This window comes from Rhinolophus sinicus, chromosome 13, assembly GCF_057876585.1.
Source record: "Rhinolophus sinicus isolate RSI-liver-muscle chromosome 13, RSI-T2T, whole genome shotgun sequence".
In the NCBI taxonomy this organism is placed as follows: domain Eukaryota; kingdom Metazoa; phylum Chordata; class Mammalia; order Chiroptera; family Rhinolophidae; genus Rhinolophus; species Rhinolophus sinicus.
Window position 1 is genome coordinate 6558268 of NC_142513.1, and position 17677 is coordinate 6575944.

Here is a 17677-nt window from a genome sequence, read left to right on the forward strand (position 1 = left end):
TAGGACAGAAAGGAAGAAAGCCAAGCAAATATAAGGATAAAACATTATCTTCTACTTTTGCTCTTAAAAAGAAAAGAAAGAAAAGAACAGAAAAAATCGGCATCACCGATTCTGGTTAATGCGTAGCTACATTTCTCTGAGTCTCAATTTTCCTTCTTATAAAATGAATTTTCTTACTTTAAAAATGTGGAGAAGCCTGGGATTAATAAATGAAATTAGTTAATTGTGATAAATAATAAGGGTGTCAGCTTTCGTTTGCTGAATCTGAATCCTTTTTGTTTGGCCACGTCACATGCAATGCCTCAGAATCAGACTTTTTCACATGTCCTGTAAACATTGGACATGACAACATGCACACAAGGCCCGGAAATGCCCCTCTCCCCACTCAGGTTTGCCCAACGCCCACCTGCTCTGTAAGGCAGCTGAAATATTAGCAGAGGGCTCTCGTGATTCATAAGCTCTGCCACACATTCATTGTTTTTTGGTTCTTGGTGTAATGTTTACATCTTACTAACACTTCCCCTCTCCCACAGCCAAATGTGAACACAAGAGAAACTTATTGTGGAGAAAGTAAAGAAAGTCATCTGGTAAGCAATCTCCAACTCGAATACTTTAGCATTTCATGGGTCGGGTTGCCAGATGAAATGCAGACACCCAGTTAAATTCAAATTTCAGATAAACAGCAAATAATTTTTAACATAAATGTAAGTATGTCCTAGGCAATATTTAGGACCTACTTACGCTAAAAAATTATTCTTTGTTGATCTAAAATTCAAATTTCACAGGGCATCCTGTATTCTCATTGTTATTTGTTAAAGCTGACAACCCTATCCATGAGATAGACTCCAAAAGATACTGAGGGAATTTTTACAATCTCCTTTGTAATGCAAAGAGTATGAATTTAGTTCATGCTGGCAGAACACTATTTGGGGCACCTCTTTGGGAAGTAAGGAACTGGGTGTACAGGAAGAAAAAAGACTGATTAATGGTGGTTGGTGACATTTAATACAGCAGCTATCTCTGTTTATGTACTGTGGTCATAGACAGTGTTAATATCTAATATTTTTCATAGCATCCCCTGCCAAGGGTAAGAGCAGTATGACCTCCAACTGTCCCCACCTTGGAGGTGATATTGCCCTTGTTGACAATGCCTGGTGTAGACTGTTCCACCCGTTGATGGGTAGTGGGGAGACCTTTACTCATTGGAGGCAGCATACTGTAGAGCAGTTATTAAGAGTTTGGGTTTGGGTATCAGACTCCCTGAATGCAGGTATCAACTCCACCCCCTTATTAGTGCAATCGTGGGCACAATATTTAACCACCTAGGACCAAAATTTGCCTAATTGTAAAATAGACATAACAATTAGTTCCTTCCTTATAGGACTGTTGTTAAAGCATTCAGTGGCTTAGAACAGGGCCCAGCACTGGTACCTTTAATTGTTGTTATTGAATCAAAGATAAAAGTTGGAAATTGTGTCTTGAAGAGCGGACTATGGTCCAAGGGGACTGGGCAGAGAGAGAGGAAGTGGGCGGAAGCAAAAGGAAGTGGGGAAAACCAGCCAAGCCAGAGGTGTGTGATGGATTAAGTAAACTGGACGTGTCCTGGAGAATTTCTAGAACTCCAGAACCTGGAGGGCTTTTCCTGTACCCCCATGTGGCTTTGGTTGCGTAGGCTGTGCCCTATGAAGGGGCAGGCGTGAGTTGGACAGATCACAGCATCTCCAGGGAAAGAAGCCAAGCAACAGATTTTAAATCAAAACCGCACAGGATCAGTAGGTAATGGAACATCTCCAGTGATGAATTAGCAGGGTAGATGATTGGCTTAAACCAGCCCCTTTCTTAGACGTGGAAATGAGGTCAGCCCAATTTCCCAGGTTCTTCATCGAAAATGGACTCCGGGCAATGGGAATCCTCCCAGGAAAGCAGAAGAGGAGGTTGACTTGGGGAGGTGACCACGCTCGGCCACTCCTTGCTCTTTGTGCTTCCGTCCCATTCCTCAAGGTGCTTGTCAAAGGCCTTTAGGGCATGTTGTCCCCTGTGCATGGGACACGCTTTCTTCTCCAGTTAATTTCCAGTCACCCTCCAGATCAGAGCACTGCACCCCTTTCTCAGTAAAACCTTCCCAAATTGTCATGACTGAGTCTAATTTCCTGGTTTAGCTTCGTTTTAACACCAAGCCCTCCCGTCTTCCCCTCACCTCATAGCACTTATCACAGTTGAAATTTTAATTTTTTTTTTTTTTGCGGAATTATTTGTTCAGCATCTTTCTCTCCATGAGAGTGTATAACCCCAACACTGAGTCCTTATCATAGGAGCATGCGATGCATTTTTCATGAATAAATTATACTTTCTCATATTTTTTGAAAAAGGAAGCAAGGTACTTGGTGGAGCCCACCTTCCCTTGAATCAGTCCTCTTTAATTTAATTATCGTTTAGAGCTAAGCCAGCACCAGGTGCCCAAGACCGTTTGGACATGTGCAAATACAGAACCTGATAAGCTCAGCCCTTTGGATTTCACTGCTTATAAAATGCAGAGGTTCTTTTAAATCCCGGCAGGTTTGTACACTTCTCAGTGGAACTCGTAGAATCTGCTCAGTCAGTGATTCCTCCTTAGTACCAAACAACTCAGCACAGAAAATATTGTGTCTTACTTCAAATAGTCAAATTCACGGTGATTTTGCAACCACTTTTGGAGAGGCGACGTGCTATGTGGAAAGAGCACTAGGAGGAACCGAAAGCCCAGATCTGAAGTCACGCTGTGGCCCTTCATTAATGTTGGGCACCATGGGCCTCAGGTTCCCCATCGTGAAAATTCAGGTGTTGGACCAGATGGTCTCTAAGACTCTTTCAGACTTCAAAAATACTACAAAACTTCCAAACTTTTTTTCACACCCCATTTTTACTGCCAGGTTTGTTTGTTTTACTCAGAAAACATAGTCCAAATTCCCTGGAATGTAAAGGGTTTGTGTCACATGCTCCCTGGTGTAAAAACCCTAAAGCAAAAGTGCTTAAGAAGAGGTTAGGTCAGATGAACCCGGTGTTAAAAGTTGTCATGCCAATAGTCACTCGTGTCAAGATAAATGGAGACTAGAATGCTCCCAACTCTTCCTTTATCCCACGCGTCAGGAGGTGGCAGAGGGTAACAGGCCAGTCACAATGAGGAAATCAGAGGTCCTGGAATTGGACCTCAGCGTGGCCACTCAGAGGGGGAGACAGAGAGAGGAGAAGTTGGGAGAGAGGGAAAGGGAGGAATAAGGAAGAAAGAGTGAAAGAGAGAGGGAGAGAGAAGGGAGAGGAGGGAAAGAGAGACAGAGAATAGGGGCCGAATGAATAATATTTGATGTTTTAAATCAATTACATCTCATTTAAATGTAGAGGCTGCATCTAACAGGGAAGAGCCAGGGTCTGTGGGCGCTCTTCCAATTCAAGGCCCATCTCTGAGCTCCAATCTAGCTGTCTTATACTTACTTTAGAGCCTAGATGCGTGAGCTCCAGGGTATGGGAGCAAAGTTGGAGAACTTCTATTTTAAATTATATTTATTTTAACCCTTCTTTAATTTTGAATTTGGATTAGTAACACAGTACATCTTTGTACAATAAACAAATATGCATGGATTGGAGGTTCGTGTTCAAGGTGTTTTGATTGATGAGACCATGATCAAAATCATTTGAAGATCAATGGCCTTGGTACAAATTAATAATCTAGCAGCAAAGTGCCTCTTGCGATCACCTTGAATCCTAACGAGTCACTTACATGAACATGACAAGTAATGGTTCTATAGATCGTTTTTCCAAAAGGGAAATTTTAACACAAACCCACATTCATAGCAGAATATTTGGGAAATACAGAAAATTATGAAGATGAGAATTAACATGCATAACCCCAGTCCATGTTAATAAAAAAGAGATCCTTCACTTTTGAAATCTGGAGATCATTTTGAATTTGTTTAACTCTATAGAGTTCTGAAAAGTCACCGGCCACTTCCGACAACCTCAAGTCAGACAAAGCCAACTTCGTACCCCAGGAGACCCAAGGAGCAGCAAAGAATCCTCCATCCACCGAAACAGCAAAGGAAGGAGCCAAGGAAAAGGGGGGACCCACCTCTCTGCCCCTGAGCAAACTGTTCTGGAAAAAGGTAAGTCCTATTTTCAAGACGTAGAGAATAATTAGGGCTAAATGACTTGAAAAATGATTTCTTTGGTGTACTCAGTGGTGTATGGAGTTTCTTTTTCTTCTCCAAAATGACTTCACTAGGCATAGAGTTGGAGGCTCTGAATTTATTCCTGGGAAGAATGAAAAGCCTATCATGTCACAAACATGTGTTTCGCGGCAAAGTAAAGGAAATGAACAACTAGAATTTTTCGTTCTTGGAATTACTCCGATGCGTGACAAAGGGCTGTGGTATTTCACGACTTCATTGTCTTGCTTAAGTCATCAGTATTTATTCCTCTTGGTTTCCTCTGAGCGCGCTCACCCGGGTAAGATGAACTTCCACTGGGCTCCCTATTTCTGTGTCCCCAGCCAGAGACAATCAGTCATCAAGAACCGTTAGACTTCACTCCCCTTTTGGAAAAGCAAGGTGTCCACCAGTTCCCCACCAGAGCCAGCATACAGCGTGGTCCGTGATAGGAAAATTCAAACCACCGTCTGGTTGTTTTTTCCCCATCTAGAATTAAGGTGTGGTGCAAGGAAACGGTTTGGGTGGGGCTGAGTAATTCTGAGACGTATTCCTTCATCATCAGTAAACCCCAGCTGCCTTCAGAACTCTTGCCTGTTTTAAATGTGGCCCAAAGATGAGCAAGAAGTTGGGGGTGAGGCAATGGGATGCAATTTATAGAGCTGGAAACATCTAATTTACTCACTTCATCAAAATCCACGCCAGCTGGCACACAAAACCAATGCCACTGTGACGTTAGTTTTATTCTCCTCTCCATAATCGGCTGGATTTCTGAAACTCTTTCTTGTGTGTTTCATGTTGTACAGAAATGTTCCTTCTGGGGTCTGCCCAGAACACAAATTCCAATACTTAATGAAAACGGTGGATGATGTCATTTGGCATTCTGTTCTGATCCTCTTTCCTCACCAACCGCTGCTTACTTGTTTTGAAAAATCTTTGATCAGCAATATAATGTAGAGAACAATTTTGAAGAGAGTGAGGTGCATACATTGGTGACAAAGGAGATGAGTTAGGTGACCCATATTTAAATATTTTTATTTAAATAATCATATATATACATATATGAGTGTACGCATTTATATAAATTTCAAGTGTATTAGGAAAAAAAGAACAGGCACATTACACGTAATTTAACATATAGCTTGCTGAAGGTGAGACTGTATGTATTTAGTTTTAAAAAGTAACCCAATTAAAAGGAAAGCGTTACATAAATAATGGTACAGATATGATATGAAGTAAATAGTGATGTGAAGTGAATCATGGTAAATGTGGGTCCTCCAAGAAGCAGATACCAAGACAGAACAGATGAGCAGGAGATTTGTGGGAGGAAAATGAGTGAGAAGGATAAAGGGGAGGGTGCAGGGGTAGGTAGAGAGAGAGCCTGCCCACCACAGTGAGGGTCTGACAGCTGTGATGGGAGGGCAGGGAGGAAGACGGAGATGGTGGACTGCGGCAGTGGGAAGTCCCACTGCAGAGACCGCCCATTCCAGGAGCCCTCTGTTGGGCAGAAACAGCCAGCACCCCCCACGCTCAGTCGTCGGCTGGGAGCTGCCAGGGAGCACATGCCCTCAGCATCACCTCACTCTAGTGGATGCCAAGGTCATGGCCATCCGAGGCTGTCCTTGCAGGGAAATCTGAGTGGCACATTTCCATGACTGCCATGACTGCCGCATCCAACATGGCCAAAACCACACAGGAGGTCGACAAATGAGTGCAGGTTGAGGAACGCTTATGTAAGAGTTAAAAGCTGTTGTCAGACAGATCTGACTTTGAGTCCCACCTTGATGAGCCTCAGTTTCCTAATGTATAATATGCAAATAATAATAGCATCCCTGTCGTGGAAATGAAGTGACGATTAAAGGAAATAATGCCGGTAACACTGGGCCAAGCGCAAAAGTGGCCAGTGAACGGTTGCTGTTCCCTAGGTCATTGATTTCCTTGTACTCAGGGGGGTTGAGACAAGAACCACATCCACTTCTTTATCTTTCCGTCCCATCCAGTTTGGCGACGCGTCTAAGCTACTAAGGCTCAAGTACTCTGTCTTTCCTTACCTTTGCGATCTATCAACAGTACGTTGTGTCTTTGAAATTCAAGCTATTCCCATTGAAAATAAAGGGCAGAACCACCTGACATTTATTTTCCCAATGAAAGAAATTTCATTTATTTCAGTTTCGCTGTTTTGTCCCCATTATCTGGCTTTCTTTCTTTAGTACATTACAAAAATAATGCAGTTAAGAGAATTTGGAAACCAAATCACTTGTAAATCTTGTCTTTCACCCAATCCAAAAGAATAGGTCTATATGGAAGTCAAATACGGAAGATTCACTCATTCGATAGTATCTTTTCACGTTCTTTGTACTGATTTTTCTTTTAATGCTAAATACTTTGTGTTACATACCAGGCATTGGAAGGACAGCAGTCAACAGATCAGCTGGCAGTCTCCTGGGGGAGCTTATGTTCAAGTAGGAAACACAATGGAGATCCTTGTTTTCTTTCAATTAGAATAAGTTTTGGTTATAAAATCATTCCTGTAAAACTTTTTTGAAAAAGAGACAGAAACAGTAGAAAATTCTGGTATCTCCACTAACAAACCCGCAGTCCAACACGCTCTAGACTTGGGTTCTGATGCGGTTTCCCCTTCCGTGTATCAAACCCTAAAAAGGAACAGAAGTCTGGCCTCTCATTACCCATCTTTGAGTCCTTATACTAGTTGGATATTTCAGCCACCACTTACATAAAGGCCCATGTTCAAATGTACAAAAATGTGCCAACTGATTTTGTGTGTTTCATGGACACACAAGCCCTAGAAATACAATCAGTCACCTAGTACGAAGTTATCTCCTTTTCCATTCTAGGCCCGTCCCTCTGATGGCAGGAAGAAGAAAGTCTCTTCTCAATATTAACAGGCATTTCTCACTCTGCTAACACTTGCTGATCTCCCTTGTTATAAAGGCTTAAAAAATAATTAGAGCTTAATAAACATTTTTCCTTTATGCATTGCTGTTGTTTTAATACATACTTCTGTTTGCAGCACGGATGCTGATTCTGCATTCACTACGGTGATAAGATGCTTCCTTTGAAAGTAGATTTATTTGAGTAAAAAGGTAGTCAATGTAAAGGAAAATATGAAGTCAATCCAGGTGGTCCATGGGCGGGTCAAGAATCGTGACAGTGGTGGGCAAATTATTGAAGTTTGAGAAATGCTTAACTGGACTGATTCCGAAAATAAAGAATGCTTTGCTGGGTAGTGTAACTTTAAAATGTGAAACTGCGATTTCTCTTGGAACAGACAGTATTCATAATGCCAATTTTTGAAACACCAGAAAGATCTGGACGTCTGAAACCATAATGAAGATGACGGAGACATCGGTGTCCAGAAGGAGTGCCTGCTGCTCTCTTCCTCACCCACGTCAAGTTCCCACTGTCCTTTGGGATTCAGTGAGTGATCAATGGCCAAGAACTTTCCAGAGACAGGAAGCCAGAGACACAAACTAATCTCATTACAACCAAGTGGGACAGGCGAGAGGCTCTGAAAAACGAAAATTGCTATTCTTAAAGGGTGGAAAGGTTTTCTCAGCCTGGTGTAGACAGTATACTGACTCATGAAACTTCTGTGGCTGAGGTTTGAGGGGGTCTGGCTTTTAAAACATTGTTTAATTCTTTACCTGTTCATAACATTAGGTAGCATGCAACTGGTCTCAGGCAGAAGGGATGTCATTCTAAAAAAGCAACACTTCTGAATGCTCTGTGATTTCTTGACCATCAGAAGCATCCAGAAAACCGACGATCCTTTTCAGGGACATGGTCATGCCCAGGTCAGCTTCAGTAGGAGAAGAAGATAAATAGAAAGAAATGAATGATCCCTGTTGAAGATCTCGTCTAGAGAGAAAGCAAGTCTGGTCGTGGAGAAAGACACTCACCGTCACCAAAACACTGTGATTCAGATTCTTAAAGTCATCCTGGCAGAAGGGGGGAAACTTGGCTTTTAGAACCATTTCCACCATTTTCTAGCTGTACCACCCTGAACAAGTGACTTCCCCTCTCTGTCCGTCCACTTCTCACTGAGTAAAGGAGGATCTCCATACATACCATTTGGGGCTACTTCCAATGAAAAATGACACAACGTGCCAAGTGCAGAAGATGTATTTGCAGATATCAGTTCCTTTTTACTCCTTCCCACTGGATGTTTCAAAGGTAGAAATAAAGGCAGGACTTGGAACCAATGAGGTATAGGGAAGACTTCTGAAGCCGGAATCCAAGAGAAGAGATGCGGGGGGTCTGTGAACACCTTGAAATCATCTGCAAAATATTTTGTTCATGTTTCGTTTTCTGGGAAGACCGTCCAGCTCTGTCGAGTGAGTCTCTCAAAGTGGTCTGCGAACACCAACACCACCACCCAAAAAAGTTTTAGAACGACTGCAGGAAAGATGCAAAGATAAGCTCCAACGCTGGAACTCGGCAGACCAATAATGGTTGTGGCATTGACTTTTGATAGCATAGGAATAACCCCTCTCCTATTCTGGACAGGACTGTAACAGTGTTTGAAGTTCGATATGTTGGACCCCAGCCTGCTGGCCCCCATAGAAGTGTTTTCACTGAACTGAACGTTGGCACGATGAAATGGTGCCCATTGAGAGCGGACGTAAGTGGCAGCTTCTGACGCTTACCACTGTGCTATGGTCAGGATAAGGCTGAGGATGCTGCTTATTACACAGTGCCTGCTTGCTTTGTGAGGACCGTGGGATACATTTCTGTGCGCCTGTTACCAGAATTTTCCCGAGCCGGTCCTTTGTTTTTACCTAGCAGTGCCTGTGTATTGCGTGATCGACCATATTTCCCTCCTTGCATCAGCTACCTGAAAATGTCAAGGTAAACGTGTTGCTTACTCACAACCAAGACTGTGGTTTGTTTTCGGTAGCGACCCCTCTCCTGACTGCATCTGCATGTTAATTTTCCCTTTGTTGCATTTGAAACTGCATCATTTGTATTATCTTACTATACTGTTTACACATATGTAGGCCTCCTTCACATTCTTTTTGGGTCAAGGTACACACAAGCAATGTCCAGGAATGGTGACACAAGGCTGTTAGCTCTGGTTCCTGTAACATTCTGACTCTTGCTTTTGTTTTTATCTTCCCTTTAGTCAGTTAAAGAGGATTCAATCCCCACAGGTGCAGAGGACAATGTAAGTGATGCATTAAATGACAGAATCATTCCATTCTCATCTTCTGCATGTTGGACTCCAGGGTCTTTCAGCTCTGAAGTCCTGTGTTCTTGCATGCTCCAAGTTTATTCATCTGCTGTAGACTCTTTCACCCTTATATATGATTAGGGACCCGTGGGAAACGACTTTGGGTGAACGTTTGTGATGTCCATTGAATGAGTGCAAACTAAATGCAGAATCACAGCATACACTTCAATAATTTGTTATTATTTAGGGGCTGAAAGAGTCTACTAAACATAAGAACCTCTTTATACTTCCTTATGGGACGAGGATACTGTACCCTCTGCTTCACTCTACTTTGGTTGCTTCTTTCACTTTCATTTCCATGACAACCCAGATTCTCTACTAACTGTGGGTGGTACCCAGGACAGGGAGTAGCATCGGGCATGAAAGCATCTTGCTGCAATAGATACTGAGACTGCTGATTTCAGGCTGGAGAGCAGACTCCATGAGTCTACCCCTGAGAGCCATAGGTTGAGTCTCACTGTCTTTTGGAGTCTTTAATCTTCTAGAACGATAGTCAAACTTTTCAAGACAGTGCATTCATGGTCATAAGAATTTTATCTAGGGGTAGCCGGGTAGCTCAGTTGGTTAGAGCATGGTGCTGGTAGCACCAAGGTTGCCTGTCCAATCCCCGCATGGGCTGCTGTAGGCTGTGCCCTCCTTAAAAAAAAATAAAAACTGAAAACAAGAAATATTTCCAAGGATAAAGAGGTACATTGCATAATAATAAGAGAATAATTTTTAAAAAAAAAATAAATAATAATTGTATCTACCCCTTAGGGTTCTTGTGAGAATTAAACGAATAATGCATGTAATGTTCTTACTTCAGCACCTGAAGCATAGGAAGAACTCAGTAATTCAGAGGTCAGCAAACTACAGCTCATGGGCCATTCCGGCCCATCACCTGTGTTTGTATGGCCCACTAGCTAAGAATGGTTTTTACATTTTTCAATGGTTGGGAAAAAATCGAAAGCAGAATAATATTTCATAACACTTGAAAATTATACAAATTTCAAATTTCAGTGTTTATGAATAAAGTTTTATTAGAACACAGCCAAACTCATTCCTTTACATATCACGTATTTGGCTGGGTTCCTTACAATGACAGAGTTGAGTCAGAGTTGAGTCATTGCAACAGAGCCCTTTGCAGGAAAAGTTTGGCGTCCCCTGCAGTCACCATGCACGCATAGGAGACGTCACATTGTGAATGAGGGCTTCCCAGTAATCAGTGATTACATTTCCTTGTGAAATTGTGCATTTCACCAGTGACTCCATGCCCACGTGCAGTGAAGGCATATGTGAAACAATTTTCTCCTCCCAAGGAAGAGAGATGGCATTAGTCAAAACAACGCATAGGACGCAAGGCCTTCCATACAGGACAATTAGGTGTTTTTAAACATATTGTAAATTTGTTAATTAGCAACTTCTTCTGGATAAAATATGGTTGAGTTATTTTGTTAAATTTCTCTACCATAGGTTTCAAAAACCAATCTATCTATCAATGCAAAGCAAAGGACAGAGTGATTTCAGTGTTTCTCAAAGTGTTTTCATGAAAAGAAAAATAAGACTTTTGAAGCCCATGGAAATTGAGCACTTTCCTAGAATGAGCTTCTGGTATTATCAGAGTAAAATCTATTTATCTTGACTACAGAAGTTATCTAATCCTTCAGTTGTAATCTGGAAATGTTTTTTCTGTTGGTTAATTGAGTTAATGTTCTAACTAATGGGGGAAAAAATCTTCCCAGTGATCTATAAAATCCAGGAAATAGGTAGTTCTGTTGTGTACCTCTCTTAGTAAGTAACCTCCCAGTTACAAGTAAAAGAAAACCCAGCTTAACCTGGATTAAAAATAAAATGGTTTTTATTGGCCGTCATCAGTAGGAAGTAGAATTGGTTTTAAATAAATCTTGGTTCAGGGCTCTCCCTTGGCCCAGCTTTCCTGGTTTGGCTCTATGCTCAGCTTTCCAACAGCACATCACCCAGTAGAGGGTAAAGGAGAGATTTGTTGAGTAGCAGCCCTACAGGTCCCGGAATTTGTTCTCTTTCATTGGCTCAAATGGATTCACATCCTCTGTCAGTCAGCTTCTGCCAGGCTATGTCGCAGTAACAACCAAGCCCCAAGTTTCACTGGCTTTCAACAGCAAAGATTCTTTTTTTCCCTCACTCGTGCTGCATCTCAGCTGTAAGTTGGCTATGGGTGGTCCTGATGGCCTCTTCCTGCTGAAATCTAGACTGAAGCAGCCCTTTGACAAGGACATGCAGCTGAAGTGGCAGAGAGGAAATACTGCCAGAGGGGAATCGTGCAACGGCTCCAAAAACTTTCACTCAATCATAGTTTCCATCATATCTATTCACATTCCGTTTGCCAAAGCAAGACACACAGCCATGGGCATGGATGTGTAATTATTTTACAGAAAGGGAGTGAAGAACCAGGAAAATAATACAATCGGCCACATACTGCCATCCCCAAACCTACATGGTCAAGGAGCTAGATCATGTTGACTGGTTTACACCTGCTCAACTGGCTTCATCCAAATACGCAGTTTTAAAGTGAGGGAGGATTATTCCCCCAAAGCAAAACTGGAGTGCTGTGAAGAGAAGCAGGGGGAAGAGTTACTGGGTAGAAAAATAAAATCGCTACCAGGTCTTTATCATCAATCATGTTATAAATCAAATCAGAAAGAATCTAAAAAGGATTCTAAAATAAAACTTTTTAATATCAGTATTATTATGTCATGTGTGAAGGTTAAGTGGAAGAAATCTATCTTGTTATAAGTCAGTTTCCAAAACCCACAGATCCAGTAAAAACTGTATAAACCAAATTTAACAGTAAGTAAGGCACAATATTTGGGGCAAAAAGGGAAACTGTATTTTGCCAAAATGTGTATCTTCCTGCAACATCTAATATCCCCTACTGAAATCAAGCAAAGGGAATTTAATTCTAAATTATAGCTAAAGCTGACTTTAATTATGTCCATTAAAATATGCAGATGCAATCATATATTCTAAATAAAGAATAACTTTTTCCAAAGCCATGGCCTGGAAGGAAATTGGGAAAATTTGATCCAAATAAAAATCAAATTCTTATGTCTGTATGAGCAAATCAGCTCCCAATTTAGCTGAGATCCTTCTGGGTTTCCACACCGGGTGTCAGTGTATTTTCCTTGGCTGCTGAAAGCCAGCTTCTTGGCCTGACAGCATATATAGGAGTAGATGGGAGTCATTTATTTTATTTTATTTTATTTTTTGAAGAATGGAGTCTGTCCTGGGATTTATAAGTTGACATCTGTCAACATTTGGAAAGGCCCAGCAAGAGAACTATTGGCAATCCAATGAAGTTGATTTATAAATGTATTGCCGTACAATCTGATCACTTTATTATGTGAGTAATTTTCCCTCCCGGCTCTTGTACACACAAAACAAGAATTTGCGGCTTCAGAGACAGAATAATTCTGAAACCAGAGTCATTGAGTCAGACTCTCCCATTACCTACCTAAGGGCCATGTCTCATGCCTCTACCTTTCTTCCCGTGATCTCAGGTAAGGTTGGCACTTACTATAATACCCCCAAAGTATTTGATCGTGATCAGTCGAAACCAATAATCCCATGTTCTTCACCAATAATTAGTCTACGGATAAGAACATCACCTACTTTGGACCAATGAAATGTACCCTGAAGGAGGGGATCAAAATACAGACGTTCGTTTGGAGCTAATCTTTGGCTGTGACCTTCCTTCCTTCTTAGGACATTAGTTTGAGGGTGTGATGTCTGAACTTGTGGCAGCTACTTTATATCCATGAGATAGCAAATAAAAGGATGAAAATCTAGCATGCCATGGAGAACAGAGCCAAAGGGTAGAAAGAGCCTGGCTTCTTAGAGACGTTGTGGTGATTCCAGATAACCCACGGCCATGGAGTAAACAGGTCTCATAATTGCACAACTAACAACCAGTAGTATTAACTGAGAGCGGACTGTGTGTCGGGCACTGTTCTAGAGACTCCCCATGCATTGCCTGATTTGACTCTGACAACAGTTTTCTGATGTGTCTACTCTTCCCATTGAGAAATGAGAAAACAGGCACAGAGTGGGGGCCCTCGGTTCAGAGCCCCTGGAAGGGGTAGGTAGAATCAAGAGTTAGAGCAAGGCAGGCTGGCGCTCGAAGCTCCGCTCACAATCACCATGTCAGACTGGAATGTATTCCAGCCTTTCCCCGGGGCTCTTGGGGCTGAAGGTTATTTTTTCAGAAATACAACTGGATTAAGTCAGGCCTAGATGTGGAAATCCATGTCCACGTTTGACTGCCAAGCCCAGTCTCTTGTTAAGCTCCAGCCTCAGCCTGAATTCCTAAAGAGAGGCTTGGGTCACAGGCTGGCAGGCCAGCAGCGGCAGTCTCCACATGAATGTGTTTTATTTGACCCGAATGCCTTTCGATGGGGCACCTTGACTTTTGATCACCATGGTCCTCTTGCCTTCTTGATCATCATTTTGTCCTGTCGCTGATCAATGTCTGCTGCCATCACCTGCCTGGCCTCCTGGGGACTCTTGACTCTGTAACTCCCCACGCTAGATCTTTGTTTATAAAGTGAAAATGTTCGACATGGTGTCAATATTTTAACACACGGAAGGTGGGGAGAGACAGCTGCAGTTTAACAGCTCTGTTTTGGGGTGTTCCCGCTGACTGATTCGGGAATGGGCAGTCAGCTTCTGGTTTTCAGTTAACAGTTAACAGAGATGAAGGGTCCCTCCCAATGCGGATCCTTTGGGTCCTTTGCAAACCGATAGTATATTCTGTGCGAAGGGTATATTGTGGACGGATGGTTTGTCCACAAGCATACTGCGTTTGTGGAAATAAGTTCCCTCCCCTACTCCCAGACAGCAAAACCGAGATTCTAAAGAAGCTGAGTTGGGGCTGGCGCCAGGAAAAACAAGTGCAGAGGTGCCTTTCGCTCAAGAGTGCATTCCTGTGAGACAGGGAATGGCAGGTTTGTTAGGTCAAGGGCCAGAAAGTCAATATATTAGATTTTGCAGGCTGCATACAGTCTCTGTTAGATGTTTTTCATCTTTTAGGATGTTTTTTTACAACCCATTCGTAAAATCCATTCGTAGCTCAGGGGCCATATCTAAACAGACCCTGCGATGGATTTGGTAGTGGTTGGCCCATCCCTGCCTGAGGAAACAATCAGAAAGGAAGTTATAAAACCCTCTCCAGGCCACTTCACTCTGTCCTGTTGCAGGGACCAATGCCCATGCAGAAATTGTCCCAGATGTGACTGAGGCACAGCACAAATGCAGGGAGTCAATGCAACAGGTGACATCGTAAGATCCGAGTGCAGCTGAACCAGACCTTGCGTCTTTGCGCCCATGGCTGGCTAGCCTTACCCCCCAACAGACAGTCAAGAGACACTGAGTTCACTAGCTACTTCGCAGGGAACTATAAGCAACTTAACCAGAGCTTTCTTGCCAAGGTCATTTTTCTTCTGAAAGCATGAACTTCAGTTACGCAGCCATAACAAATGACTGGTCTGGGGTGAGGTGGGGAAGCGAGTTAATGAGGAGGTGGGGTCTGTTAAGCCGAGTGGCTTTCACACTATCCTGTCTGCATAGAGGACAGTTTCTCCACAGTCGCAGGACAACTAGGATATGGAATGCAAGGTGTCATGGTCGCCATCTCTAAGGTTGGACTCAAGGGAGTGACTACTCCGGATTGTCACACAAACCGAAGCGGCAGGCCTACTGGAATGGAAGGGGTTTGGAGCATGCTCTGAGGGGGCAGTCCCCAAATGGGACTCCCTGTCTAAGCCTTGTACCTTCATAGGGCAGGAATTTTGCCACTTCCAGGTCAGTCTATTTGGCAGTTGTTCAGCAATTGGCTGTTTGAGAGCATATTCGATGACACGAATGGTCCATCTTGAAGATGTGCCTCTGTGGAAATGGTCATAGATTCAAACCGATAGCAAATATGTGGACACAGGGGCAGCCAGGACCCCACTTCATAAAACGTGTTTTGGAGGAATGTTTTCTGGGTGTTTTTCACTGTCTTATTCCTGGGTAAAATAATCCAGGTGGTGTGTGAATCACCAGTAGAGGTTATAAAGTCCGAGGAAGTAGACTCAGCCTTACAAACAGTGGATCTCAACGAAGAAGGAGCTGCCACACCAGAACCCACGGAAGTCAAACTCAAGAGAGAAGACCGCAAGTCACCGAGAAACTCCCTGATGGCATTTCTCAGACAAATGGTAAGCCACTTGCTTCTGGCACAGAAAACACTGAAAAACCTAGGTCAGCTTCCGAAAATAATGACCGGTGTCACAGGTGGCATGAGATGTCATTGTAGGAGGTATGGATGGAATATGAATTGTGCAGTGAGAAAATTCCCTTTTGTGCTTCCGGTTCAATCACAGAGAAAGTCTCAGTTTATTGCTAATATTCCTTAACCTTTCTTTAACCCTGACTAACTCCCTTTGTAGCGAGGAAAGAGCTGGCCTTGGGTCCTGAGTTTTAGCAGACAACATTATCTACTAGAAGTTAGTATTACTGTTTGCTTTTAATTTTATTTATTTTTAAAGGTTCCTTCTGTTTATGACAAATGATACTGCTTTTTTTTTTTACTATGGTAATTATATGCGGTTTCCTTTGAAAATACATTTATTTACATAAAGAGCATAGGCATTTATTAAAGGATTAAGCAATAAATAGTCAAAGTTGGGAAATTCTGAAGGTGACATGTGAGTGCCACAAACTTGGACAAAGCTGACTTTTAGATCATTCAGATAAGGGAATGACAACATAATTTCCTAATAATGCATAGGTGTAACTTAGTTGTTGAATTTGCCATGCTTTCAGTTTGTGTAGAATGGAAAAAAATATGGGCAGACATCTTTTGGTGTCTATGAAGAGTCATGTATATTAACTATCTAAATATCCAGAAAGTTAATATAATGAAATAAAACCCAAATCAGTTGGAAGACAAAAAAAAAAAATACATGTAAAAGGTCATTGGTTTAATTCTCTTTTAATGAAAAACAAGAATTTAATTGTAGGGTGCCTTTATTTTCAGAAGTATTTGGGAATTTAATCCTTTGAGAAAGCAACTCTATTTTCACAGGCCCAACCTGTTAAGGAATACTTTCTAGTCCGCAAAACAAAACAAAACCCTTCTCAGTGGGAATTGAGGCATATTAGAAATAACTCTGTTAGAAATTGTTGACAAGAATAATTTCTTTTATTGTTAGGTTCTCATGGAGTAAGATACACAAAGTAACTAGTGGGCAGCCTGTATGGCTGGAAGCCCATCTGGATTCCTGACCATTTACTCTGCAATTTGGCATTAAAAATGGGGATCAAGATTTGAGATTTTTAAACCAATTTTTACATGATGTCAGGAATGAAAAGAACATTTGGCCTATTTCTGGAAAACCATCTACATTTCAGATGGGATCCCCAAATAGCTCATCATAACATTGAGGGTGGTCCACCTTTCCTATTGCTGAGTGGAGTTGAGAGATTAAAAAAAAAAAAGCAAACAGGATGACTTCCTCTTTCAAGTAACCAACCCGAGACGTCTTTATTTAAAAGAGAGGAAAATATAAGAGACTCCAAATAAAGAATGAAAGACATCTAAACCACCCATTGCATCCATTCCAAACAAACCCTTAAATTCTAATGAGGTTCCATATTATATAAATTCATCCTCCAGAGTTATCCATCACATGTTGCTTGGAGATATTTCCTAGCAGTAGAAACTGGGTAAGTGTGAACTGTTAGGGGAACAAGCTTGGAAACCAAAGAGTCCTTTGGAATTGATTTTCCATAGACGAGGGGTAGAGGTAGAAAAGGATACATTTTCCCGAAGCAATCCTCAGTGGATCCATAGTGTCAAGCCTTCTAATGGTCATTATTCTTATTACCTCTTGCCCATGAAAAGGTGATGCCTGGGAGCGTGAACATTATTCCTTTTAATGGTCAAATTCCAAAGCTTCCATGATTGTTGGGATTTCTCCTGAAATTCCAATTATCCTAATGATTCTTGTCTTGCATTCTGTTCTGTTTTCATTATAACCTTATATTACCATTGTGATTCATTGAAATCCACAAAGGACATGGGTTTCCCAGTTCACCGCAATCCCCACCGCTCCCTATTGTCACACCCAGCCCAGTTCATTCATTGCTGTTACTGGCCCTACCCCTGTGGGTATTTGAGTTTGCAACCCCTGACAGAGAGCCGCCTCATTCTTTATCACAACTCCATGGAATCACGTTCTCTGGATTTATC

The 17677-nt window shown here is 42.0% G+C and overlaps 1 protein-coding gene across 15 annotated transcripts in view; it reads left to right on the forward strand.

The window, feature by feature from the left end:
- Window positions 1–17677, forward strand: part of BCAS1 (brain enriched myelin associated protein 1) — a 78531-nt gene that overhangs the window by 42608 nt on the left and 18246 nt on the right. For 4 of the 15 annotated variants that reach the window (XM_088789070.1, XM_019726060.3, XM_019726059.3 and 1 more), the window contains 4 exons: window positions 534–587; window positions 3960–4136; window positions 9322–9363; window positions 15468–15641. In XM_088789070.1, the coding sequence (XP_088645196.1) occupies window positions 534–587; window positions 3960–4136; window positions 9322–9363; window positions 15468–15641 (447 nt within the window). The remainder of the gene's footprint in view (window positions 1–533; window positions 588–3959; window positions 4137–9321; window positions 9364–15467; window positions 15642–17677) is intronic. The other 11 variants (XM_074318257.2, XM_074318255.2, XM_019726058.3 and 8 more) reach the window with 6 other exon arrangements.